At 43.2% G+C, this 27,619-nt stretch overlaps 1 protein-coding gene across 1 annotated transcript in view; it reads right to left on the reverse strand.

Moving 5' to 3' along the window:
* The window catches only part of ADGRA1 (adhesion G protein-coupled receptor A1), a 1,280,537-nt gene that overhangs the window by 1,039,926 nt on the left and 212,992 nt on the right, over nt 1–27,619 (reverse strand). Inside the window, exon 3 of the mRNA XM_077455240.1 lies at nt 22,496–22,567. Coding sequence (XP_077311366.1) covers nt 22,496–22,567 — 72 coding nt within the window. The remainder of the gene's footprint in view (nt 1–22,495; nt 22,568–27,619) is intronic.

Below are 27,619 nucleotides of genomic sequence, written 5' to 3' on the forward strand. Positions count from 1 at the left end.
TTGGCAGCAGCACTGTCTGACACCGGGTCACTGCAGATCCAGGCCATTGTCCCAAGAGAGCGATTCACACAGGTTTTTTATTACCTCTGTGCATTGCATTCTGTTCTACTTCCCCAGACGGATGGGATCTGTAGTTCATAACAGTCAGACTGAATATAGAACTTGACTCCTTGGACTACAAGTCCCAAGATACTTTGCTCCATTCTTAGCTCTCCTTCACCCTGATTTCAGGATGTGAAGACATAGAGTCTGGGCTGGGCACTATATTTCCTGAATATTCAGGAAACACTAGCCAGCCTCTGGCTACACCTGCCTTCTGAAATATAGAACGTTTCAGGAAGGGGAGACAGGAAATACAGCAGTGCAAGTGAAAGCAAACAGCAGAGTAGAAGCTGCAAAGCAAGAAGGGAATCCAGGAAGATGTAAAAAGAGATAGCAGCAGACAGGCAGCACTCACAACATAAAAGGAGATTTTTCAAGTAAGTTTATATTGAACTGTCAAATATAACTTTTGTGGTATTGCTATTAAAGTCCTTTTGTCATAAAATGAAAGTGTATGCTATGACTATGGCTTTCTTAAAGTTTGTTCTTGTAGCTTTTAGAGGTACAGTGAGTTTTAAATGGCTCCCCGAAGGTTATAGAAGCTCTTTTAACCTATTTTTGACTTGTCTTCTTTAGGAAACATATTTATTTCTAGGTGGACATTAATTCTATCTAACAAGAAATACAGTGGTAGCTGTCAAGAAAGCCATTTATTCATCATGTTAGCACTGACAATATGATTACATGGCATTGTTGATAGTCAGGACTATGGAGACTACCACATTAATGCCCAGCCTCCCACAGCCCCTTATACTTGGCTGTTTTTATGGAGCTTTAATATTTCATATTGTTTTTCACAACCGACAGGATTTTTACAGTCCTCAGAATAATAGATATTCTGCCAAAAGTTACTGCAAACACTTATGCCCCATACACACGAGCAGATTTTCCGTCAGAAAAAACTTGGATGGTTTTTCCGACAGAATTCCACTCAAGCTTGGCTTGCATACACACGGTCACAAAAAAGTTTGCTGAACTTTCGACTGTCTAGAACGCGGTGACTTACAACTCTACAACGAGCTGAGAAAATGTAGTTCAATGCTTCCGAGTGTAGCACTAACCCCCAAAGGAGCTGCTGGTTATTTTTTGGCTTACCGTTGCCTTTCGTTCTCCTTGTGACACGTCTATGGGATGTCCCGTGGTAGATGGCCCAGTAACTTGAGACTGACAATAGATCCAGTTGAATGGATTTTTATTTGCAAACGTCAACCATTGAACAGTCTTTTTAACTTGGGATCAGAGGTTGGAAAGGAAAGTTCAGGTACTCTCAATGTCAAAGTCTATAAATGTTAAGGAACTTGCTTACTTTGACTGCATCCAGAGAATAGCCATTCGCAGCTGGATGAACACTCAGATTGGACAGTCCCTTTCTCACAAGGCCTAGCAGCCAACAAGGTACTTACTTAAGAACAAAATCTTTTATCACTGTAGTTGTTGCAGAACATGTAGGGAACTAAGCTGTAGAACACTCGTAGGATACCTGGATCTTTCAGCCCACTTGGCGATATCCCCCAAGACCGGATTCTCTCAGTTACTTCAGCCCTTCCAGGCTTTTGTTAAGAAAAACCAACCTCACGTGTGGCATTCTTCTAAAGAGTCCTCCCCTGGAATGCTCAAAGCACACTGGGTTTCTGCCGGATCGGAGACAGCACCCATCCACCTCAGAATCCTTCCTTAGTTCCTCTGCCTTGGGCTAGCCAGCCCCGAGGCACCAAAATCGGGTGGAACAGCACCCCAGGCCATAGCCTTCCCGGGGGCTGGTCAGGAGGACCAGGACCATACACTCAGCACAGCATACTGGACAGGAACCCAGAACCACATGACGTCTGTGTCTTAAATACCCTCTCCCAGAGGGTACAGTTGGAGGGCCACTCCCACTGACCTGACTCCGAGAGGGAATAATTCAAGCGCCTAACCAGACCTTAGTTCTACGCATGTCACCAGAGACAGCGCCCCCTGTGGCCAGGCTGAACATCTCACAGTCTAGTCAGACTGATACCGAAGCCAAGTTTAGTCAAATAGGCCCAAACCAAACTGTGGTTTGGGTAAAGCTTTAATTTTGAAAACATAGCGCGTGCTCTTCAGGAGCCCGCCGCTACACAAGCATGCGTCAAATTGTTTCCAAGCATGCGTAGGAAGTTTGCGAGTCGGAATTTGTACAGACAATCGGAATTTCCAATCGGAACTTTTTCTGACCGAAAAATTGAGAACCTGCTCTCAATCTTTTGTTGGCCTAAATTCCACCAGCAAAAGTCTGATGGAGCATACACACAATCACATTTTTCCGACCAAAAGCTCTCATCGGACTTTTGCTGGCGGAATTTCCAATTGTGTGTAGGGCATTAGACTATTTCCAAATTTTCATGAAATTTCAGGTCAACAAGTAATATTTTTATAAGGCAGCAGTTGATAAAGGATTTTATTAATACTTTAAGCCTTATTTGCCTGCTGTAAGGTGTAATTAAGTGTTCCTGTGATAAGATAAAGTTAGTCTAAAAATGTTAAATTTACACTATGCATGAATGAAGCCTACAGACTTCATTCATGCAGGAGAGGAGACTGGTTTGCTATGTAGACTCCATATAGCAATTAAAAGACTATACTGTAGTTGAGAGATGAGGGTGTGCCTGCACAACAATTGATTATGGGAAGAGCTGAACATTTGAATATTAGCAACCCTCCCAGCTGGGCACGGCGGTTCCATTTCCCGACTGGAGGAAGACACTTGAGGGGCTAGATGGTCCCCCTCCCTTAACCACTTTCAGACCGGACCATTTTGCTGGTAAATGACCAGAGGTCTTTTTACAATTTGGCACTGCGCTGCTTTAACTGGTAATTGCGCGGTCATGCAATGTTGTACCCAAACAAAATTTGCGTCCTTTTCTTCCCACAAATAGAGCTTTCTTTTGATGGTATTTGATTGCCTCTGCAATTTTTATTTTTTGCGATATAAACGTAAAAAGACCGCAAATTTTTTAAAAAAATGATATTTTCTACTTTTTGTTATTAGAAAAATCCAATAAACTCAATTTTAGTCATACATTTAGGCCAAAATGTATTCAGCCACATGTCTTTGGTAAAAAAAAAGTCAATAATTGTATATTTATTGGTTTGCGCAAAAGTTGTCACATCTACAAACTAAGGTACGTTTTCTGGAATTTACGCAGCTTTTAGTTTACGACTGCCTATCTCATTTCTTGAGATGCTAAAATGGCAGGGCAGTACAAAACCCCCCCAAATGACCCCATTTTGGAAAGTAGACCCCCTAAGGAAATTGATAAGTGGCATGTTGAGCCCATTGAATATTTTATTTTTTTGCCTCAAGCGATTGAATAATGACAAAAAAAATTTTTTTTTTTTTTTTTTACACAAAGTTGTCACTAAATGATATATTGCTCACGCATGCCATGGGCATATGTGAAATGACACCCCAAAATAAATTCTGCTGCTTCTCCTGAGTACGGGGATACCACATATGTGGGACTTTTTGGGAGCCTAGCCGCGTACGGGGCCCCGAAAACCAAGCACCACCTTCAGGCTTTCTAAGGGCGTAAATTTTTGATTTCACTTCTCACTACCTATTACAGTTTTGAAGGCCATAAAATGCCAAGATGGCACAAAACCCCCACAAATGACCCCATTTTAGAAAGTAGACACCCCAAGCTATTTGCTGAGAGGCATGTTGAGTCCATGGAATATTTTATATTTTGCCACAAGTTGCGGAAAAATTACAAACTTTAATTTTTTTTTATTTTTTTTTCACAAAGTTGTCACTAAATGATATATTGCTCACACATGCTATGGGCATATGTGAAATGACACCCCAAAATAAATTCTGCTGCTTCTCCTGAGTACGGGGATACCACATGTGTGGGATTTTTTGGGAGCCTAGCCGCGTACGGGCCCCCGAAAACCAAGAACCGCCTTCAGGTTTTCTAAGGGCGTAAATATTTGACTTCACTCCTCACTACCTATTACAGTTTTGAAGGCCATAAAATGCCAAGATGGCACAAAACCCCCACAAATGACCCCATTTTAGAAAGTAGACACCCCAAGCTATGTGCTGAGAGGCATGTTGAGTCCATGGAATATTTTATATTTTGCCACAAGTTGCGGGAAAATTACAAACTTTTTTTTTTTTTTTTCACAAAGTTGTCACTAAATGATATATTGCTCACGCATGCCATGGGCATATGTGAAATGACACCCCAAAATAAATTCTGCTGCTTCTCCTGAGTACGGGGATACCACATATGTGGGACTTTTTGGGAGCCTAGCCGCGTACGGGGCCCCGAAAACCAAGCACCACCTTCAGGCTTTCTAAGGGCGTAAATTTTTGATTTCACTTCTCACTACCTATTACAGTTTTGAAGGCCATAAAATGCCAAGATGGCACAAAACCCCCACAAATGACCCCATTTTAGAAAGTAGACACCCCAAGCTATTTGCTGAGAGGCATGTTGAGTCCATGGAATATTTTATATTTTGCCACAAGTTGCGGAAAAATTACAAACTTTAATTTTTTTTTATTTTTTTTTCACAAAGTTGTCACTAAATGATATATTGCTCACACATGCTATGGGCATATGTGAAATGACACCCCAAAATAAATTCTGCTGCTTCTCCTGAGTACGGGGATACCACATGTGTGGGATTTTTTGGGAGCCTAGCCGCGTACGGGCCCCCGAAAACCAAGAACCGCCTTCAGGTTTTCTAAGGGCGTAAATATTTGACTTCACTCCTCACTACCTATTACAGTTTTGAAGGCCATAAAATGCCAAGATGGCACAAAACCCCCACAAGAACCGCCTTCAGGTTTTCTAAGGGCGTAAATATTTGACTTCACTCCTCACTACCTATTACAGTTTTGAAGGCCATAAAATGCCAAGATGGCACAAAACCCCCACAAATGACCCCATTTTAGAAAGTAGACACCCCAAGCTATGTGCTGAGAGGCATGTTGAGTCCATGGAATATTTTATATTTTGCCACAAGTTGCGGGAAAATTACAAACTTTTTTTTTTTTTTTTCACAAAGTTGTCACTAAATGATATATTGCTCACGCATGCCATGGGCATATGTGAAATGACACCCCAAAATAAATTCTGCTGCTTCTCCTGAGTACGGGGATACCACATATGTGGGACTTTTTGGGAGCCTAGCCGCGTACGGGGCCCCGAAAACCAAGCACCGCCTTCAGGCTTTCTAAGGGCGTTACAGTTTTGAAGGCCATAAAATGCCAAGATGGCACAAACCCCCCCCAAATGACCCCATTTTGGAAAGTAGACACCCCTAAATTTAGGGGTACACTAGTGAGACTAGGTAATAAATGGCGGGTGCCCTGAAACTATAAAAAAATAACTAACCAACCAGCGTCACCTGTAACAGTTATATGTTGATCACTGGTGAAAGGGTTAACTAGGGGGCAATCAGGGGGCTTTATGCGGTAGTATATGGGGGTCCCTGGCGCTATAAAAAGCTGCGGCGAACCTAAATACCTACCTGCCTAACTAGCGTCACCTGTGACACTAATACAGCGATCAGATAAATGATCGCTTATTAGGCTGGATTCACACTGGAGCGATGTGGGAACGCCACGAATGCGTGGCGGGTTCCCGCATCGCATGCCTCCCGGCGGCAGTTCACACTGCCCTATGCGAACTGCTGGGAGGGTCAGTGAAATGTTACTGACACCCCCAGATCAGTTCGCATATCGCAGTGCGATCTGCAAACTCGGATCGCATGGTGTGAACACCCATGCGATCCGATTCTGCTGCGGACCAAAAAAAGGGTCCCGTGCGAGTTTGCGGCGGGTGCGGCGGGTGCGACACGAATTCAGCCATACTATCTGTATGGCTGAACTCGAATCGCACAGAGATCGGATGTGATTTGCACTGCAGTGCGGTGCGAATCACATCCGTTCTCATAAACCGCTGCAATGTGAACCCAGCCTTAGTGACACTGGCGACGGGGGGTGATCACGGGGTTAAACCTTTATTGGGGGGGTTAGGGGGGTACATTAGAACTAAAGGGGGCTAACCCTAACTGCCCTAACAGTTATTACAGTCAGAAATGACACCAATGCAAAAAAAAAAAAAAAAATGACATTGGTGTCACTGTGACTGGGGGGCAGGGGTAATTGGGGGGGGGGGTGATCGGGGGGGGGGGTGTGAGTGTGCCTGGCATGTTCTACTGTGTAGTGTCGTGTTGGTGCAACACACCGATCCTCTCTCCTCGGTGTCGGAACGAAAAATACCGACACGGAGGAGAGATTACATCACTTCCTCTCCTGTGTTTACATTACAGGAGAGGAAGTGATGTCACGAAGCATTTTCATTCGTCGGGAGCGATCGCGAGGAGGTGGCCATGAATGAATGGCCGTCCCCTCGTCCGGGATCGCTCCCGAACGAATACCGACCGCCGCGGGCACCGGGCGGGGGCCCGATCGGGCCCCCGACCCGCGGGAAGGCAGGGACGTACATGTACGCCAATATGCCTGCCCGTGCCATTCTGTCGACGTACATCGTCGTGCGGCGGTCGGGAAGTGGTTAAACCTTGAACCATCGAGATAAGTTTATTTACTCCCCGTTCTATTGGAAAGGCTAAAGGATTTGAGAAATTGGCCACTCTAACCTAAGAGATTATGGTGCAAAATCATCGTCCGCTGCTGTTTTATACTACAAATATTTGAAGCCTTTATGCTAATCGCAGGCTCCTATATATATAAAAGTGTGATGTCGATGTGAAAATCGCCCTATCTGCCTAGATAAATCCTTCCTTACTTGTTATTTCTGTCCCCTTGCACAACTGTTTTTTGGGTTTTGCTTTTCCCATTAAGGAAAAAAAATTGATAAAGCTCCTGAGGAAGCGTTGGTAATAACGCGAAACATGTAGAGCGCCAGAGTGTATCTAAGATCGGTTCTGTAACCAATACCATGTCTACTGTACCCCCTTCTTTTCTGTATATTAAGTATTAATGTACATTTGTTTACCCTCTGGGTATATATATCTGATGGAAATAGATATGAATATGATGTAAAATTGTATGAAGATAGACAAGTTATATAAAAACAGTACTCAATGTGTTTTATAATTATTTTTTATTTTTTTAAATAAATATATTTTTTTACGCTTAATACATATATTATTTTTTATGCTATATATTCAATCACAGTAGTATGCCTAAAAAGTCCAACGCAACCAACAATTTTTTTGAGGTTTTTTGTGTCTTCCCTTTCCCCCTTGTTTTATTTCAAATTATTGAAAGGACGTGGCATTTGGAATTTTTATTTTGCAGTGTATCCACAGAACCACCCTGTGTTAGATACACACTATATATTTTTTATTGTTAACCCTCGCAGCTTGAGGAACTGAAATAAAATTGGTGAAAAGATATATTCAACGATCTAAACAACTCTAACTATTTGAAATATTTAATTTAGAGCAGAGTTCTAGTTTATATGTCCCAGCATGAAAAACGGAACACAGACTATTAAACTTTAAACGCTCAAGCTTTTTTAAACATTTTTACCAATCTGGACTAGAATGCCTTTAATAAATGTTTGGTTAATGACATAATAAATCAACTTAAATGCAATATCATTGCATGATTTGTGCCACAGCTGTCTGCTACTTCAACAGGGGATAACTGGGTTATGGGCTAGGGAAAAGTAAATTGTGATACCTATACATCACTGCAGAGACTTGTTACGCCTACAGTGTTTCAGAAACAAGAACAAAATGTGCTCTCCAAACAATTAAACATGAATGACTGTTCAGTCTACTGTTTAATGATTTGAAAACATATAAACAGCTTGATTTCATGTAAGCTGTGAATATACAATCACAATAATCTCTACAAATATATAGTTATGCTCGTTGATTTTCAGATTGCTCTCTTGATGAAATGATAGATATGGAGCCAAAAATGCTCAGCTTCGGTAAATCCAATTTGGTTCTTAGCATCTGAATAATTTTTATTTTATTAAAAATAAATGTTCTTTTTTGGCCTGAAGCATAATGATAAAATGTGGGGTTCTTCAATAAAGGGGTGCTAGGACACTGTGTAAAATGAACCATTGGGATGCATTCACTTTGACATTTACACACACGCACTTTTGCCAGTGGAATTTGTAGAACATGTAAATGCTCATGCAACGGAGCTGTCCATGTACCTGGGATTGAACCTGGGTCCTGCTGTCCTTGGGCCTCTGTTCCCTCTGCCACTAGGGAACCTGAGTAATGCAGTATATACCTTCCATAGTGCCTTTGCTCCTACTACTCTATAGCCCCACCTGCCTTCCAGCTGCAATCAATCCACAATCAGTTCAGCTTAAATGGCAGTACTTCCAATTGACTATGCCCATTTGGATGTTTCCCTGGGTGTGTGACATACTGCTGAGCTACTAAACTTCTGGACTTTAACCTCTGCCTGTTTCCTGGATTACTCTCTTTGCCTGTCGATTCTATACTACTTTGGCAGCCTGTGTATGACCCTGCCTGTTCCCGGGCCTCACTTCTAGATTTTAACTCTGTACCTTACTGTCGAGACTCGTTACTGACCATACTAATGCCTCAACCTCCAGCCAAAGCTCAACTCTAGGATGAAACCTTCCAACAGGTACCTTACAGGAGCCTTATAAGAGAGGGTGGGTAATTGGTAGATTAGAGAAGATAGCTAGAAAGGAAGATATTATTCTGTGCATAAAGCAAAACAGATGCGATAGCACTGCAGCCTCCACCAAAATAAACAACTCCAAATAAACCATTGGAAAACAGCGCTGTCCAAAAAATACTTAAATAATCAAAAAACCCTGTGCCAGTGAGACAAAAATCTAAATAATAATAATAGTACTAATAATAATAAATTCTTGCCGCAACACAATGTGAGATACACACAATACACAATAATCCAAAAGTAAAGCTGCACTAGAACTTATAAAGTGCCAGAATAATAATATGACATAATATATCCTGTTCAAAAAATGTATATGACCGCAAATAGTGCAAAAATTAATCTAAAATGAATTTAAAAAAACACATAAACAGTCCAAAAAGTAGGGAGAGAGACAAGGAGATGAATTTCAGTCCATTAAAGTAAATATGTACTCACTATGTATTTATGGCGGGGGATCAGCGCGCCGCCCGTACCCCAGGAAGAAGTCACTTTTGATGAAACGACGTAGGGTGAGCGGCGTGCTGACGTCACCGCCATTCCCCGTTGACCAGGAAGGGCGGGCAGTGTAAACAGGAGAGAGCCGGCCGGCTCGTGATTATACACACGCTTATATTCAGCTGGAAATCTGTGAGTTTGTTATTTTTATTTTACTGTGTTTGAATTAAAATTTTATATGGAGTTACGCTATGGGAGCCTTTCTCTTTTATCTCACTAAATGATTATGGTGGAACGGGAGACGCTCTGAGAAGGGGGTACAGGAGTTGGAGACACCAGCAGAGCCTATTAAAGGGACCAGGAGTGATTGTCTTATTTGCAAGCTCGTATGATCTCCCTAAAAAGAGATCTTGTCAGCTGGTAAGCCTTACTGAATCTGGTGGTGGATGAACCTCTCTCTCTGGGTGCACCTGCTATATACCTGAAGGGTGTTTTACGGAGTCACTTTAATGGACTGAAATTCATCTCCTTGTCTCTCTCCCTCCTTTTTGGACTGTTTTTATGTCTTTTTTAACTAATTTATAATTTAAAATAAATTAATTTTAGATACATTTTTGCACTATTTGCGGTCATATTAATTTTTTGAACAGAATATATTATGTCATATTATTATTCTGGCACTTTATAAGTTCTAGCGCAGCTTTACTTTTGGAAACAACTCCAAATGCCCAGTGTTCCGAACATTTTGGTCCGTTCGCGTCAAATTCGCGTGGCGCTCACGGCCCACAATGCACTGCGATGGCGCAGTGCATTGCTGGCTCATGATTGGCCAAGCATGCACTGTGACCCCGCATGCTTGGCCAATCGCAGCGCCAGCAGCGAGGAGAGCCATGATTGGCCACAGGCAGGATGCCTGTGGCCAATCATAGCTCAGGCTGTGTAGTGCACGCCCCACACTATACCATCGCGGCGGCCTCGTGTAGTGTGTTGGCGTCTGAAGCAGTGGGTGTTCTGTGTACCTTCAACACAGTACACACCGATCGTTTTCGGACGATTTTCTATCTTGCTGTTGTGTAGTGGTTATTGTCTGTGTGCCCTGACCGCAGTATACACCGCTATATTCACCTCACCTATATAGCTAGTGATCTATCTTTAATAATAGAGCTTGCAGTCAGTAGTGTTAGGAGATAGTGCGTGCTGTCTGCGTGCTCTGTACCCAGTACATACCGCTATATCCACCTACATAGCTGTTCTCTATTTGAGTCCACTTGCCATCTGCAGGAGTTATTGGAAGTTGTGTGTGCCTCCAGCACAGCACAGTATACATCTGTATATACCCCTTTATCTCTGGTGTTCTCTGGTTATTGTCTGTGTGCCCTGACCGCAGTATACACCGCTATATTCACCTCACCTATATAGCTAGTAGTAGTGACCTATCGTTTATAATAGAGCTTGCAGTCAGTAGTGTTAGGAGATAGTGCGTGCTGTCTGCGTGCTCTGTACCCAGTAGTATTAGGAGATAGTGCGTGCTGTCTGCGTGCTCTGTACCCAGTACATACCGCTATATCCACCTACATAGCTGTTCTCTATTTGAGCCCACTTGCCATCTGCAGGAGTTATTGGAAGTTGTGTGTGCCTCCAGCACAGCACAGTATACATCTGTATATACCCCTTTATCTCTGGTGTTCTCTGGTTATTGTCTGCGTGCCCTGACCGCAGTATACACCGCTATATTCACCTCACCTATATAGCTAGTAGTAGTGACCTATCTTTTATAATAGAGCTTGCAGTCAGTAGTGTTAGGAGATAGTGCGTGCTGTCTGCGTGCTCTGTACCCAGTAGTGTTAGGAGATAGCAGTGCCTAAGGCCAAATTTTTCTGCCCCTGTTTAACAGGGACATGTAATTACAATTCTTGATATAATATTTCACAGGAGGGCCCCTTCCTGTGCCCACCCAGAGTAACGGTGAGGACTTATAGTGTTGTGGCACCAGCACCACAACCACCAAAGGTAAATTTTTCTACCACTGTTCAACAATGGCATGTAATTACAATTCTTGATATAATCGTTCACAGCAGGGCGCTCCAGCGCCCACCAAGAGTCACTTTGAGGGCTTACAATGTTGTGGCAAAACCAACACCTTGTTCCGCCATTTCTGCAGAGCATATAGGGCAGGCCCCTACTTTTAAACATCCAATTTACAAACATCTCCTACTTGCAAACGGAAGGAGACAACAGCAAGTGAGATGAAAAAAGATGGACGACAAAACAAATTATACAGGGGTGATAACCCTTCCCTATGTTTTCCAAAAAGCTTAAAAAATTTTTTTTGACTGGAGCTACACTTTAAAAATGTACCAGTTGAAAATTACAAACAGATTCAACTTAACACAACAAACCTACACATTCCCTGTCTTGTTTGCACCGCCTGTATACTGCTGTTCTGAGTATATAGGGCCTGGGGGCCACACGCATTTCCTTTTTTTAATATGGGTACGGGGTTCCCCTTAATATGCGTACAAGACCTAAAGGGGCTGGTAATGGGCAGGGAGGGCTACCCATGCCATTTTTCTCAATGATTTTAAACCATATTGCAGGAACCAGATATAACATTAAAACCGCAAGCAGTTTTAAATGGTGTTATTTCCGTTTAATGTCATTTTGTGCAGGGACTGTTCTAAACACGGGAAACACGTGGCACTTCACAGGCATACTACAGACACCCCCCAGGCACCATATTTAAAGGAATATTTCACTTTTTTTTTCACTTTAATCGTCATTAAAATCAGTGCTCCCGCCAAAACGGCCATTTTTAAAAACATTTTAGGCATTGACCCATGTTCCCTGGGGCAGGAGCCAGGTCCCCAAACCCTTTTTAGGACAGTATCTTGCATATTAGCCGTTAAAATTAGCACTTTTCATTTCGAACATTCGAGTCCCATAGACTTCAATGGGGTTCGAATTTGGGGTCCGTTCGAAAGTTCTGGTGCGAACCGAACCGGGGGGTGTTCTGCTCATCCCTAGTCTCTAATAATCTTCAATGGTGCACAGTCCACGAAAAAAGCCTGTCATGGATCCACAGTAATGTTTGTCTGTCAGCTTACCTCTCCATGAGCTCAGCTTGAGAGACCAGCCGTTCTTCACCTGGCTGCTTAAGTAATCTCTCCTCAAAGTCAGTGAATATATTAACCTGTGCACTGCAAGCCAGCCCTGCTGATCAATAATGTGTGTGTTAGCTTCTGTGTGCTCCTTGCTGTTTGTTCTACGTCTGATTCTAGTAACCGATCTTGGCTTGTTCTTAACTGTCCTTGTCTGCTTCATATACCGACCTTGAAGTGTTCTTTGACTATCCTTACCTGCTTGTTGCCCTGACCTTTGGCCATTTCCTGACTATCCTTTGTTGTTGCAGTCTGCTAGGGGTCACGACCTGGAGCCAGACTGCATCTAAATCCATCTACACCACTAGGGGCCTCTGATGAACACCCTCTGGTTCTTATATTCCATGCCCTGAGAAATCTCATGCTCTAGCTCCCAGTGTGATCCATGTTGGGGCTCCAGAATTCCTGCTCTCCTGAATCTCATAGAGCCCCGTCGCAGCAGTCAGCCATAGGGTCCACTACCTTGCAGTGCAGTGCACTCCTGACCCCAACGAGGTGCATCTGTCACCTGGACTCAGGTGACCTGACAAAGCCAATATGTTTTGGCCCTTGCAGCCGAAACGCATTGGCTTTTTATTTGGCTATATCTCACTATAATCCATAAAGGATGACCGTATATGCTGACCATACTGTGGTACTGGCTTTTTTCCTGGACTGTGCATTATTCTGTGCAGCTCACAGGAAGTGACAAGGACAATGAATTTCTAAAAAGATCAGTGGGTAGTTTCTGAATTTGTTGCAAATGTTCTTAGTTTGAAAAAAAAAAGAAGAAAACGAATATAGTCAACACTTAAAAAGAGTGTAGGCTACAATATATTACATTTTTATTCTAGGCATTTAGCTAACCTTTAAGTCCCACTTAAAAGGCCACCAAGAGGCAATGGGGAGGGGTTAAAGTGAATTTAAATTCTAAAGTGAACCTGAATACTTACATATTCTGAATAAGCAATAAAAGTAGGAGCTATTGGCTCCTGCTGCCGTAAATCAAATCTTGATAGGAGGGAGAAAGGGAAAACACACAGCTTGGGTCAGGAGCGAGCCAGTAGGTGTGCCAGCATAGGAAGCAGCTTCCGGTGATAGTGTACAGAGAAGAGGAGAAGTCAAAAGCCCCAGAGGAAACCCCAGAAGAGCAGGTTTGGGGCCACTCTGTGCAATACCTTTGCAGATAGCAGGTAAGTATAACATGTTTATTATTAAAAAACATTATATATATATATAATTTTATAACCTTTTTAAGATTATGCAGATAATTTAAAGTAGAACTATGGGTGAAATGTTTTGGATAGAGTACGGGAGGGTTATAACCCCTGTCAGTTTTTTTTTTCCTATTGAGGGAGATTTACCTTCACTTCCTGTCCCAGAGCCAAAACAGGAAGTACGAGGAAATACTTGCTACTGGTAGGTCTTTTAATCCCTCTCCACTCTATCCATAGCTAAAAAAAAAGTTTTACCTTAAAGCGGAGGTCCACCCTAAAGTGGACCTTCCGCTCATCGGAACCCCCCCCCCCTCCGGCGCCACAATTGGCACCTTTCAGGGGGGAGGGGGGTGCAGATACCTGTACAGTACAGGTATCTGCACCCACTTCCGGGATAGCTCTCTGCGGAAAGGGGCGTAGATTACGCCCCTTTCCGCAAGTGCCAGCCCCGTTCCGCAAGTGCCCCGCTGCCTGCTGGGAAACACACAGATCCCAGAGGCAGCGGGGACCATCCTTATTGCGCAGCGCGACTCACGCATGCGCAGTAGGGAACCGGGAAATGAAGCCGAAAGGCTCCATTTCCTGATTCCCGTACCCAAGATGGCGGCGGCAGCACCCGAGAGACGATCTAGAGATCGGCTTTGGGTGCCGACATCGCGGGCGCGCTGGACATGTAAGTGTCACTATTTTAAAAGTCAGCAGCTGCAGTATTTGTAGCTGCTGGCTTTTAAAAAAAAAAAAGCGCGGAGTCCCGGCGGACTCCCGCTTTAAGGGCTAGTTTACACTTGCTTTAATACAAGGCTTTGGACATGCTTTAACAAGGCTTCAGACAGGCTTTGTTAAAGCTCTCTGAACACCAGTCAAAGCACGTCAATAAAATGGTTAGCTTAAAGTCCTGTTTACACCTGCTTTTCACCACTGAAGCTATATGGGGAATAATTTTAGAAGCAAAGACAAAGCAAAGCAAAAGCAGGTGTAAACAGGACTGTAAGCCAGGGGTGCCCAACCAGTGGCCCGGGGGGGGGGGGGGGGCACATGTGGCCCGCTGAGCCCTCTGATGTGGCCCGTGACCTCCTGCTCTGGGATGGCTGGTTGGCAAGCCCAGATCGCAGGTTCCCGCCCCCCCGGCATCCCAGAGCATCAGTGCCAGTGGTAGAAAAGGCAAGCGGTTGCGTAGCAGAGCCACATAAGACGATGCCTCCTGTATAGCGCCACACCCTGTCACAGGTGGAGTGATACAAAATGCACTCTGTCTAGAACAGCAACAGCTGGCAATACTCGCTGAAGACTGTTATTAAAGGTATGTTTAATACCATAATCTGCAGTGGTTACCGGGCTGCTTTCAAACTGCACTGAGCCATAGACCTCTGTTATTACCAACGGGTTTGGTGCGCTTTCAGAAAGTGCACAACACCTGCAGGATATAATAGAATTCTATGGCAAAGTGCAGCTAACCCCAAGAAATGCCAGAGGTGCACTGCTCTGGGTAGACCACAGCACATCAGTGTGAAAGCAGCCTTAGGCCCCTTTCAAATGATTGGTCCGACCCAATCAGACCCTCCATTTACCTCTATGAAGCGGAAAATGTCAACAGACTTGTGTCCGTTTACACCTGAATACCTTCAATCCGACCCACTAAAAGAAAAAAAAAAACAGAAGGGGATCTGTCCCCTTCCAATTGGGCGGATCGGAGGGCCCATAGAGTAGAGTGGGCTGTGTCCGCTCTGCATATGCGGAGTGCACATGGACCTGTCATCCGCCCACTCCACTCATTGTGGCCCGTGACTGGTTACCAAGTCACTTAAGTGGCCCTTGCTCTTCAAAAGGTTGGCCATCCCTGCTGTAAGCTAACCATTTTATTTTGTGATGGGGGCTTTTACTGGCGTTCAGAGAGCTTTAACAAAGCCTGTCTGAAGCCTTGTTGAAGCCTTATTAAAGCCTTGTTGAAGCCGAATCAAGTGTAAATGAGACTTTAGGGCTCGTTTACACTTGCTTCAAAACATGACTTTTAACATGCTTTGTTAAAGCTCCTGTCACTAAATAAAATGGTTAGCTCACAGTCCTGTTTACACCTGCTTTTGCTTGGTGCTTTGATGAGGCTTCAATGAGGCTTAGGTGGGGCTTCGGTGAATCTTCAGTGAGGCTTCGGTGAGGCTTCATGGGACTTCGGTGGGGCTTTGGTATCACTTCGGTGAGGCTTCAGTGGGGCTTTGATGAGGCTTTGGTGGAGCTTTGATGGGTTTTCGGTGGTGCTTCGATAAGGCTTTGGTGGGGCTTTGGTGGAGCTTCGATGACGCTTTGGTGGGGCTTCAGTTGCCATAGATTTCTATGGAGGCTTTGAAGCACCACTGAAGCTACATGGGGTATAATTTTTGAACCAAAAAAACGAAACAAAGCAAAGCAAAGGCAGGTGTTACCAGGACTGTAAGTTAACCATTTTATTTAGTGATAGGAGCTTTGACTAACATTCAGAGAGCTTTAACAAAGCCTGTCCGAAGCCTTGTTGAAGCCTTGTTGAAGCTGAAGCGGCTAGTTTACACTTGCTTCAAAACAAAGCTACGAACAGGCTTTGTTAAAGCTCTCTGAACGCAGTCACTAAATAAAATGGTTAGCTTACAGTCCTGTTTACACCTGTTTTTGCTGTGCTTTGCATCTGCTTTACTTCAAAAATTATACCCCATACAGCTTCAGTGGTGCTTCAAAGAGTCTTCAAAGCCTCCATACTAGTCTAAGGTAAAGCTTGCTTGAAACCCCACCAAAGGCCCACAAAAGCCTCATCGATACCTCGCAAAGCCTCATCGAAGCCCCATTGAAGCTCCACCAAAGCCTCATCGAAGCCACACTGAAGCCCCACCGAAGCCTCATCGAAGCACCAAGCAAAAACAGGACTGTAAGCTAACCATTTTATTTAGTGACAGGGACTTTGACTGGTGTTCAGAGAGCTTTAACACAGCGTGTCCGAAGCCATGTTTTGAAGCAATTGTAAACTAGCCCTTAGTTGTACTTTAATGTCCATAGTCTGAGCACAAATGCACTTTAAAGCCCAGCTCCAGGCAACAAAAAAAAATGTTCCCATGCAGCGGTGCTGTGCCTGCATCACATGGGTTAATTGCTCATTTTTGTCTATGGGAGAGGAGAAAAGAGATATACTTACCTAAACCTCAGATCCTCCCAGCACATGACCATTCTGGCACCACTGGCGCTTCAGCAGTCTTATGTTGTGGACTGTTCCTGTCATCATCAAGCCCAGAGCAGGCTCCACAGACCAGGAACAGTCCACTGGTGGACTGTGGGGAAGCACCATTTTTCAGTGGAATGAAGGATTGGGTGAGTATAAGCTTTTGCCTCATCCCTAGACAAAACAAACAGCTGACCCGTACAGTGTGGTCATAGCCTTACTGCATGGGAAAAAAAATGTTTGCCTGGAGTTGGGCTTTAATACTTTATTATTATTATTAGATATTATTATTATTCACGATTTATATAGCGCTAACAGTTTATGCAGCACTTTACTATGTATAGGGGGGACAACACAATTACTGTACAGTTCAATACAAAAGGTATGGGAGGGCCCTCCTCGTAGAGCTTACATTCTAAAGGGAGGGATGGTGGTACAAAAGGTAATAGTTGCAGAGAATGATTTGATGGTGGTGGCTCGGGGACATTTGTTAGGTGGGTGTGGGATATGCTTCCCTGAATAAATTAGTTTTCAGGGATCTCCTAAAGGTGGACAGGGTAGGAGCTGATCGGACATACTGGGGGAAGGGAGTTCCAGAGGATGGCAGAGGCTCTGGAGAGGTCCTGAAGGCGAGCATAGGAGAAGGTAACAAGGTAGCTAGAGAGCAGGAGGTCCTGGGAGGAGCGGAGGGGACGATTTGGGCGATATCTGCAGATGAGGTTGGTGATGTAGCTGGGGGCGATATTTGCTATTAGATGACGTTTTTATAGTAGGAGAGACTTTGTCTATGTTCATTGCTTACAGCATGTGCTGAAAGATGTAAAGTGCTGAAAATGGCACTCGGTGCCAGGATAATGTGGCTCCAGTTCACATGTGCAGGCGTAACAACATCAATGGCTGCGCAAGAAGAGAAGACGCCAGATGTTGGACAATTGGAGAAAATTACAGTGTTGGCAATGGAGCGGCATTGGGGACTTCAGACATATCAGATCTACAGGAAGGCAAATCCAGACTTACAGGAGCATGGGGCTCCACACCGAGAGCGATTGATGGTTATTTTCAATTTCTTCCATTTGTGAATGATTTCTTTAACAGTTGTCTCCTTCTCACCAAGCTTCTTGCTGATGGTCTTGTAGCCCATTCCAGCCTTGTGTAGGTCTACAATATTGTCCCTGATATCCTTTAACAGCTCTTTTGTCTTGCCCATAGGCTTGTGCAATTCGTACTCCTTGGTATTACTTGGACACTTTCAAGTTTATTAAGGAGCAGGAGCTAAATGGAGTGAAGCCCGACTTGTGGAAGCCAAAAACTATCCACAAGTTGATCAGAGCATCGGACATTGTTGAGACTGTTCCAGGCCTCCCTTCAGCCACTTGTAAAGTGGTCTGGAGGAATGTTTCTTCAAAGAGACTTACCAACAGGCACAAAGATCTGGCATGGATGGCAATCCAAGGGGGGTTGCCACTCAGGACATTCATGCATGCCAGAAACCTGTGCAGATACAGACACTGCCCCTTTTGCATCATCCAGGAGGAAACTGCTCTGCATGTTTTCTGGGAGTGTCCCTTTGCACAGGGCCTGTTGAGGGCTCTGGAACCTGATCTCAAAGACTTTGTTCCACAGACTGCTATAACACACTTTGGTGTGTTAAACGGACTCTTTTGTGGGACTCACTCACAAGAGGACATTGATAGTGCCTGGCGGGTGCTGTGTTGCTTTAAGGACGCTGTTTGGTGTGCCAGAAAGCGCCTCATCCACCAGAGGGAGAGGATGTCCATCCAGGACTGCCACAGACTAACTCACAGTCTGCTCAGAGACTATCACCTGATGGACAACAAGGAGGAAGAGGAGGTCTGAAGATTTCCCCTTCCCCCCCACCCTCCCACCACTATGTACTCTCTTTTGCAGTTCAATAAAGCTTCGGGCCTGTGAACTCTTTTTCCCCTCCCTTCCCCACCTTCTCCAACCCCCCCCCCCATCACACCTGTTGCTCATTGAAATGTCATTTTAATCTTGACTTTGACTAAGACTGTATGACTTGACATGTATTTGGTAATGGTTTTTGGTAATGCTTTCAGGGTAATGCGGCGTCATGCATGATGTGATGTTTCGGGGTATTATTACTCTGCACAACACATCAGGCATCATACCGCAGAATGAATGTAATTTATTTGTATGTTTGGAACTGTATTGTTATGTAGTGTATTTTATGCGCTGCGTCGCAGTACAGTGTGGAATGTACCCTGTTAAAAGTATTTTGTTTTTTGTATATTTTCTTGCAAAATAAAGTATACATTTTCAATCAAAAATAGGCTTGTGCAATTCGTTTCGTAACGAATCGAAATTCGGCAGAATTTTGCATCTGAATGTCCGAATAAAAAAATAACAAATTACAACGAATACGAAAGAAATATAACGAATGAATTCGACATGATTCGAAATTATTTCAACTGCATTCGAAATTATTTCAACTGCATTCGACATTATTTCAACCACATTCGAAAATATTTTGTGACCCGAATTTAGGGCCATGTATCTCGGAGTCACTTGGTGCTAGACACTTCAAATTTGGATATGTTGTACTGCTAGTATTAATACTAGCACTACAACATATCCAAATTTGAAGTGTCTAGCACCAAGTGACCCCGAGATACATGGCCCTAAAGTCGGGTCACAAAATATTTTCGAATGTGGTTGAAATAATGTCAAATGCAGTTGAAATAATTTCGAATGCATTCGAAATTATTTCAACATGATTCGACATTATTTCAACTGCATTCGAAATGATTTCAACATGATTCAACATTATTTCAACCGCATTCGAAAATATTTTGTGACCCGACTTTAGGGCCATGTATCTCGGGGTCACTTGATGCTAGACACTTCAAATTTGGATATGTTGTAGTGCTAGTATAATTGTGTTTGCATACCTAATTTGGGGTTTCTAGCTATAAGTGACCCCGAGATATGTGGCCCCAAAATCGGGTCGCAAAATGTTATTAGTTATTAGAGCAGAGAATAACATTTTGCGACCTGATTTTGGGGCCACATATCTCGGGGTCACTTAAACACAATAGTACTAGCACTACAACATATCCAAATATGGAGTTTCTAGCACCAAGTGACCCCGAGATACATGGCCCTAAAGTCGGGTCACAAAATATTTTCGAATGTGGTTGAAATAATGTCGAATCATGTTGAAATCATTTCAAATCTGTTAGAAATATTTTCGAATTTGGTTGAAATATTTTCGAATGTGGTTGATTTTTCGAATTCGGTAGAAAACTAAACAAAATCCGAAAACGAATTTAAGGAAGTTAACGAATATAACTAAACGAAATTAATGAATTAACGAATTAAAACGAAATGAAACTAAACAAATTTTTTCCTTTTGCACATGTCTACTTGCCCATGATGGTGAGTAGGGATGAGCTGAATACCCCCTGGTTCAGTTTGCACCAGAACATGCAAACAGGCAAAATATTTGTGTGAACATGCAAACACTGTTAAAGTCTATGGGATACGTACATGAAAAATCAAAAGAGCTAATTTTAAAGGCTTATATGCAAGTTATTGTGTATGGGGACCCTGGTCCTGCCCCGGGGACATGTATCAATGCAAAAAAAGTGCATTGCTTATTGCTTAAAGAAAAACAATAAAAATTGAATATTCCTTTAAATATCGTGCCTGGGGGTCCCCTTAGTCTGCCTGCAAAGTAGCATATTTTTCCGATGTTTTTCCGATGTTTCCGATGTTTTCCAATGTTTATTACAGTACTGCAGCAAAATGACATTTCTAAAGGAAGAAATCTGTATTGTCGGATCCCAGCAATATATATAAAAAACCATTGAAAAAAACAGCGTGCGCCCCCTTCGGCCTGGTGTGGAACTCAACTCGAACTGCAGGCTCATCCCTAATGGTGGAATAGAAGAAAGCGATTCTGTGGACAGATGTCTTTTATACACATAAGTTATGGTTAGGAGTGCACAGAGTTGACAGGACTAATCTGTGTACCACATGAGCACATAGTGTAGCCAATCTGTGGGAGCCACAATTATTGTTGGTTGGTAGGGGATCAAATACTTATTTTACTCAGTGAACTGTAACTCAATTTATAACATTTGTATTGTGTTTTTTCTGGATTTTTGGTTGATATTCTGTCTCTAGCATTTAAAATACACATATGATAAAAAAATGATAGAACCTTCATTTTTTGCAAGTAGGCAAATAATTAGTTTCCCCACATTAAGTCTGCCATAACGTACATTTTTGATATGCAAACTTGCACATTATGGTAAAAAACTGCTGCCATTCACCCACACTACAATTTAGCCTTAATAAAAGCTCCTGATTTAAAAATATTGAAAATGACAATTGAGATTACATTAAAGCAGTTGTAAACCTAGGAAAGAAAAAAAACCCCCTGCAAGACAGAGGTATAATGTACTGGTATGCATAACATATTAGCACATTATGAAATACTTACCTTAGAACGAAGCCCTCTTAGCGGCACCCGGTCACCACTGAGAAGGCTGACATCTCCTCACATCCTTTCATCTGGGATCGCGGGCTCCGGTGATTTGAGTGGCTGGATCCACAATTATGTCACTCCAGCATGAAGTTCTGGCATGGTAAGCTGGACCTTCAGAGCTCATGATGGCTGATCACAGTGTAAACAGGAAGAGCCATTGATCGGCTTTTCCTCCCTCTCGTCTCACAGATGTAAGTAGAGGAGAGCCAATCGGCTGCTCGCCTGACGGGGGGTCTGTGCTGATTGTTTATTAGCACAGCCCCCCCCCCCCCCCCTCAGATGCCTTCACAGGACCACCAGGATGCTGCCAGGACCACCAGGAATGGCCACCACACTGAACCACCAGGTTGCCACCCTAGACCACCAGGAAAATGCCAATCAATGCCCAGGCAGCTGCCAATCGGTGCCAAAGAAAAATACCTGCCAGTGCCACCAGTGATGCCTATCAGTTAAATCTATCAATGCCCATCAGGGCAGTGCCGCCTATCAGTGCCCAGCAGTGCTGTCTATCAGTGCCACCCATAAGTACCAGTCAATGCAGCCTTTCAGTGCCCATCAGTGTCACCCATCAGTGCCACCTATCAGTGAAGGAGAAAACATACTTTTTTACAAAATTGTATAACAAAAACAAAGACAACCTTTTTTTTCTTCAAAATTTTCAGTCTTTTTTTTTTAATTCATTTAGCAAAAAATTTAAACCGCAGAGGTAATCAAATACCACCAAAAGAAAGCTCTATTTGTGGGAAGAAAATGATAAAAATTTAGTCTGGGTACAGTGTAGCATGACCGTGCAATTGTCATTTAAAAAGTGACAGCGCTGAAAGCTGAAAATTGTCCTGGGCAGGAAGGTGCGAAAGTGCCCGGTATTGAAGTGGTTAAAAGTAAAATGAAGGTTAAAAAAAAGAATGATATGTTGAAAAGTAGCAGCAGTGTTTTTGTCCATCATGTTTTTAATCAATCAACATGGCCACAGCATGTATAATTGCAATGAAAAGTATTGTCATTAGGGAATAATAAAACATTTCCATTTAGTGTTTTACATCCTGAAAGGAGATGAAATCATTGTTGTACATCTACATACATCTAAAAATCACTGTAATGGTTTATACCCAGTGCCAGGATCCAATGTTATTGCTTGGTGACATATTGCTGTTCCCTGTGGTAAAATGTCGATGTGAACACAATTTACAAAGTAATTCAAACAGAATTAATACTTACAGACGCCTCAGTTCAGAAAGTCCATAAAAGGCCCCTGGCTCGATGGTGCTAATCAAGTTATTCCTCAGATCTCTGGAGACAGAAATGTAGACACAGCAATTAATTATCAGGCATACGACCGATTGTAAATGAACAACAAGCAAAGCATCAATTGACATTCACTTCAGTTTACCATTGAATATGAAATGCAGAATAAATAACAATAAAGAGTCAGAATTGATGTGACAGTCACACTGTTGCACCAATCCTAGCCGGGCCTTTTCAGGCGGCTGATTTCTGGTACCTAAAGCAGTGGCCATGTTGAGATGTGACAAAAATCATTCTTGACAATGTAGCAGGTTATTTCAAGGTTAACAAAAGGGGAAACCACACTACAGTACATAGGATGTTTCCTCGTGTCTTGCTGTTATGACTTGTAAGTGAATAAAGCACCAAATCATACCCTTTCTGAACTGTTTGGTCTCCAAAAGAATAGTCAAATATTGGCAGCCATATTGGATTCCCCACCAATGAAGCTGGTTATATCTATCCATCAAAAATGCAGGCAGTTTTTTAACCACTTAAGGACCAGGCCTCTTTTTCAGACTCAGTGTTTACATGTTTAAAACAGGTTTTTTTTGCTAGAAAATTACTTAGGCCGCTTACACACGGGCGGACTGCTCGCCCAACTTAGTTTGTCAAACAATCCGACAAACAGTCCGCTCAAAATTTGCATGAGCGGACTTGACCACACACGATGAACGAACAGTCCGCTGAAAGCGTGCGCGATGACGTGAACGGCACGTACGACGGGACTAGAAAAACGACGTCCTATACACTGCAATGCAACCTTCGGCGTGTAAATCCTTTCTGAGCATGCGCGGAACTTAGTTTGACGAACAAGCCAACACACGAGCGGACTGTCCGCTCAAACCAAGTTTCAGCGGACTGTCTTACGGGAATTCCGAAAAACTTTGTTCGTCAGACTGTCCGCTGAAACTGTCCGCTGAAGCCCACACACGAGCGGACTGTCCGCTGAAACACTGTTCAGCGGACAAAGTTGGGCGAACAGTCCGCCCGTGTGTACGCGGCCTTAGAACCCCCAAACATGATATATATATTTTTTCTAACACCCTAGAAAATAAAATGGCGGTCATTACAATACTTTTTTTCACACCGCATTTGCGCAGCGGTCTTACAAGCGCCCTGTTTTTGGAAAAAATACACTTTTTTGAAAGATAATGTTACGCCGAGTAAATTGATACCCAACATGTCATGGTTCAAAATTGTGCCTGTTCGTGGAATGGTGTCAAACTTTTACCCTCAAAATTCTCCATAAGCGATATTTAAAAAAATTATACAGGTTGCATGTTTTGCATTACAGAGGAGGTCCATGGCTAGAATTATTGTTCTCGCTCTACCGATCGCGGCGATACCTCACATGTGTGATTTGACTACCGTTTTTATGCAGGCGCTACTCATGTATGCGTTCGCTTCTGCGCGCGAGCTCGTCGGGATGGGGTGTTTTAAAAAAAATTTTATTTTTTTTTCTTATTTATTTTACTTGATTTTATTTATTTTTACACTGTTTAAAAAAAATGGATCACTTTTATTCCTATTACAAGAAATGTAAACATCCCTTGTAATAGAAAAAAAGCATGACAGGTCCTCTTAATTATGAGATCTGGGGTCAAAAGTCCTCAGATCTCAGATTTGGACTTAAATGCAATAAAAAAATAAAAATAAAAATGGCATTTGAAAAAATGACATTGAAAAAATGTTCCTTTAAGAGGTATGGGCGGAAGTGACGTTTTGACGTCGCTTCCGCCCTCCTATGGTATAGAGACGAGTGGGGGCCATCTTAGCCTCACTCGTCTCCATACTCAGCACAGGAAAGGACCCAATCGCCTCCGCCACTACCGAAGGCTCCGGAAAGCGGTGGAGGGCGTGGGAGAGCTATCCCTCTCCCGCCGCTGATAACGGTGATCTTGAGGCGAACCCGCCACGGAGACCACCATTATCGTAAACAGGTCCGCCCCCTGTAAAGATGGATATCTCGGTTGCGGCAGCAGCTGCTGCCGTTACCGAGATATCCCTCTTCAAAGTGCTGACGTATATGTACAGGAAGCGGTCCCTAAGTGGTTAAAGGGACCCTGTCGCTTAATTAAAAACGCATAAGTAAGCACATATCTGTGAAGAATAAATAGAGTGTTTGCCTCTCTTGCTGCCTACATGCCTGAATGCTGCTCCAATCTAGGGAACTGGTCTCTTAAAGTCCGCAGGGAAAGTAGCAATAGTGAGAGGGACGTATTTTGTTTTTTTAATGGATATGTGCTTATTTATGAGTGTTATGCTCTGTACTCAAGGTCGGACATTCCGACCACAAAATCTGTCTGATTTTGTCCAACGGATTTTTGCCGAAACTTGTGTTGCATACACACGGTCAGACAAAGTTTTCGGGAAATCCAATCGTTCTGAACGCGGTGACTTTTGTTGCATACGACGGGACTACGTAGAGGCCAGTAGCCAATAGCTGTTGTCTTGTAATTTATTCTGAGCATGCGTGGCACTTTGTCCGTCGGAATTCTCTACAAACGATCGGAAAAAGTCAGATCAGATTTTGTTGTTGGAAAATTTTAGATCCAGCTCTCAAACTTTTTCTGTCTGAATTTCCGAAGGAAAAAGTTAGATAGAGCCCACACACGATCGGATTTTCATAATCTGAACATAATCCGATTGGACTGTTTTCGTCTGAATTTCCGACCGTCTGTACAGGGCATTAGGGATGAGCCTGATGTTTGAGTCGCACGTACATATTCATACCAGACCCAAAGGGCCTGGTAATGGACTGGGGGAGGTACCCATGTTCTTTTTTTCAATGAGTTTTATCTATATTGTCGAGACCCGACAATTCATTATAGCCGCGATCAGTTTTCAATGACAATTTTTCTTTTATAAATGTCATTTTGCTGTGGTACTGTTCTAAACACGGGAAAAATGCGCCACTTTACAGACATACTATAGACACGCCACAGGCCCGATTTTTAAAGGAATATTTCATTTCTTTTGTTTCACTGTATGCATTAAAAAAAAATCACTGCTCGCGAAAAAATTGCCATTTAAAAATTTTTTTTTTTGCATTTATACATGTCCCCTGGGGTAGGACCCAGGTTCCCAAACACTTTTTATGGCAATAACTTGCATATTAGCCTCTAAAATGAGCACTTTAGATTTTTCATGTTCATGTCCCATAGACTAACGGTATTCCCGTGTTCTGCCAAATTTTTTGCCTGTTCGCAAGTTCTGGTAAGAACCGAACCGGGGGGGTGTTTGGCTCATCCCTAATGAGTGTTTATCAGAGGGTTTCTCAACCAGGGTTCCTCCAGAGGTTGAGAAAGTTACCATTGACAGCATTAATTATTTTAGCTATCTGTAATACACACGGCCAGACTTTCCGGCAGACTAGGTCCGACGTCCTTCCCAACAGACTTTTGGCGGTGTTCCAATGGACTTTCTGAACAAACAGACTTAGACACACACAATCATACCAAAGTCTGACGGATTCGAACGTGATGACGTACGACCGGACTAGAATAAGAAGTTCATAGCTAGTAGCCAATAGCTGCCCTATCGTTGGTTTTCGTCCGTCGGACTAGCATACAGACAAACAGATTTGTCGACTGGATTGGAGTCCGTAGGAAATATTTGAAACATGCTCTAAATCTAAAGACCGTCTGATTTTTCAACAGCAAAGGTCCGATGAAGCCCACACACGGTCGAATTGTTCGAATACGTCGGACCTTTTCTGTTGAAAAAGTCCGGCCGTGTGTACACAGCATAAGGAGATAATTCTTCCCAGTGACCACAAGTTTAAGGGACATTCTTGCCACTGACCATCACACTAATGTTGCCTGTGGTACCAGCGATTGGGGGTTAATGGGAGTGCCCAGTGCAGCAATCATTGTGAATTGACAAGGTCCGATCTCCCTGTCGCAGCAACTCACACAGAGCTGAGCGCTGCAATCATGGAAAAATGTTTAATTCTAAGTGTTCCTGTAAAGAGAACACGTTGAATAACAACAATAAATGCCCCTTTAGCACCCCTTACTTTTTTAAATTTTCCACAAAATTAAATGAGTTGTAAAGGCAGAATTTTTTTTTGTTTTTGTTTTTAATCTTAATGCATTCTAAGCGTTAAGATAGAAAACCTTTTGTGCGTATCAGCCTCCCCAGCACCCCCCTAATTATTTACCTGAGCCCCATCTCTTTCCAGCGATGTCAACGAATGTCTAAGCCATCCGGGACTCTCCTCCTGATTGGCTGAGACATAGCAGTGGTGCCATTGGCTCCTGCAGCTGTCAATCAAAGTCAATCAGCCACATGGACACATGGAGCTGTGACTTGGCTCTAGTGCTCCCATAGGAAGCTGCTGACTGTGGGGCACTTGATAGGGGGGAGGGGCCAGGAACAGCAAATAGGGATCCAAGAAGAGGAGGATCCAGGCTGCTCTGTGCAAAACCAACTGCACAGAGGGGATAAGTATAACATGTTTGTTATTTCTTAAATTAAAAAAAACAAGCCTTTACAATCACTTTAACTCCTTCACTGCTGTCTGATCACTGCTTGCGTGCAATGGTATGTAGCTGTAGACTGGAGCTCCACTCCAGACAGGAAACATGTGACCTCCACTTACTTGAGTTGTGTCTATTGGTTGCTTGTTGCATTAAAGGTGATTCAAAAAAAAAAACTTTGAGTGGAGCCCACATGTTTCCTGTCTAGAGTGGAGCACCAGTCTGCAGCCAGACCCCTCTCAATTACTTGATGCATGATTGATGTCTTTAACACTTTCCTGCCTGGCCTATAGCAGATTGAAGGCCAGGGGGAAATTTCCTGCTTCAGAGTGGACATCATATGACGTCCTCTCAGAAGGCACCGCTTAGCGGCCCAATCTGTCACCAACTGTGTCCATAGGACACAGCCAATTACTTACTGCTATGCTGACCCTGTGACAGTGTCATGTGATCACTGTGACCAATCACAGCAGATCACATGACAGCTGTAAACAATGGATGGCTTCCATTGGATGGATGAATGCCATCCATTGTATACATTTGTGTTGTTAGCTGTGATTGGTCAAAGTGATCA

The sequence above is a fragment of the Lithobates pipiens genome, unplaced genomic scaffold (assembly GCF_037356315.1).
Source record: "Lithobates pipiens isolate NorthernLeopardFrog02 unplaced genomic scaffold, aLitPip1_a1.2 Scaffold_25, whole genome shotgun sequence".
NCBI classification, from domain to species: Eukaryota; Metazoa; Chordata; class Amphibia; order Anura; family Ranidae; genus Lithobates; species Lithobates pipiens.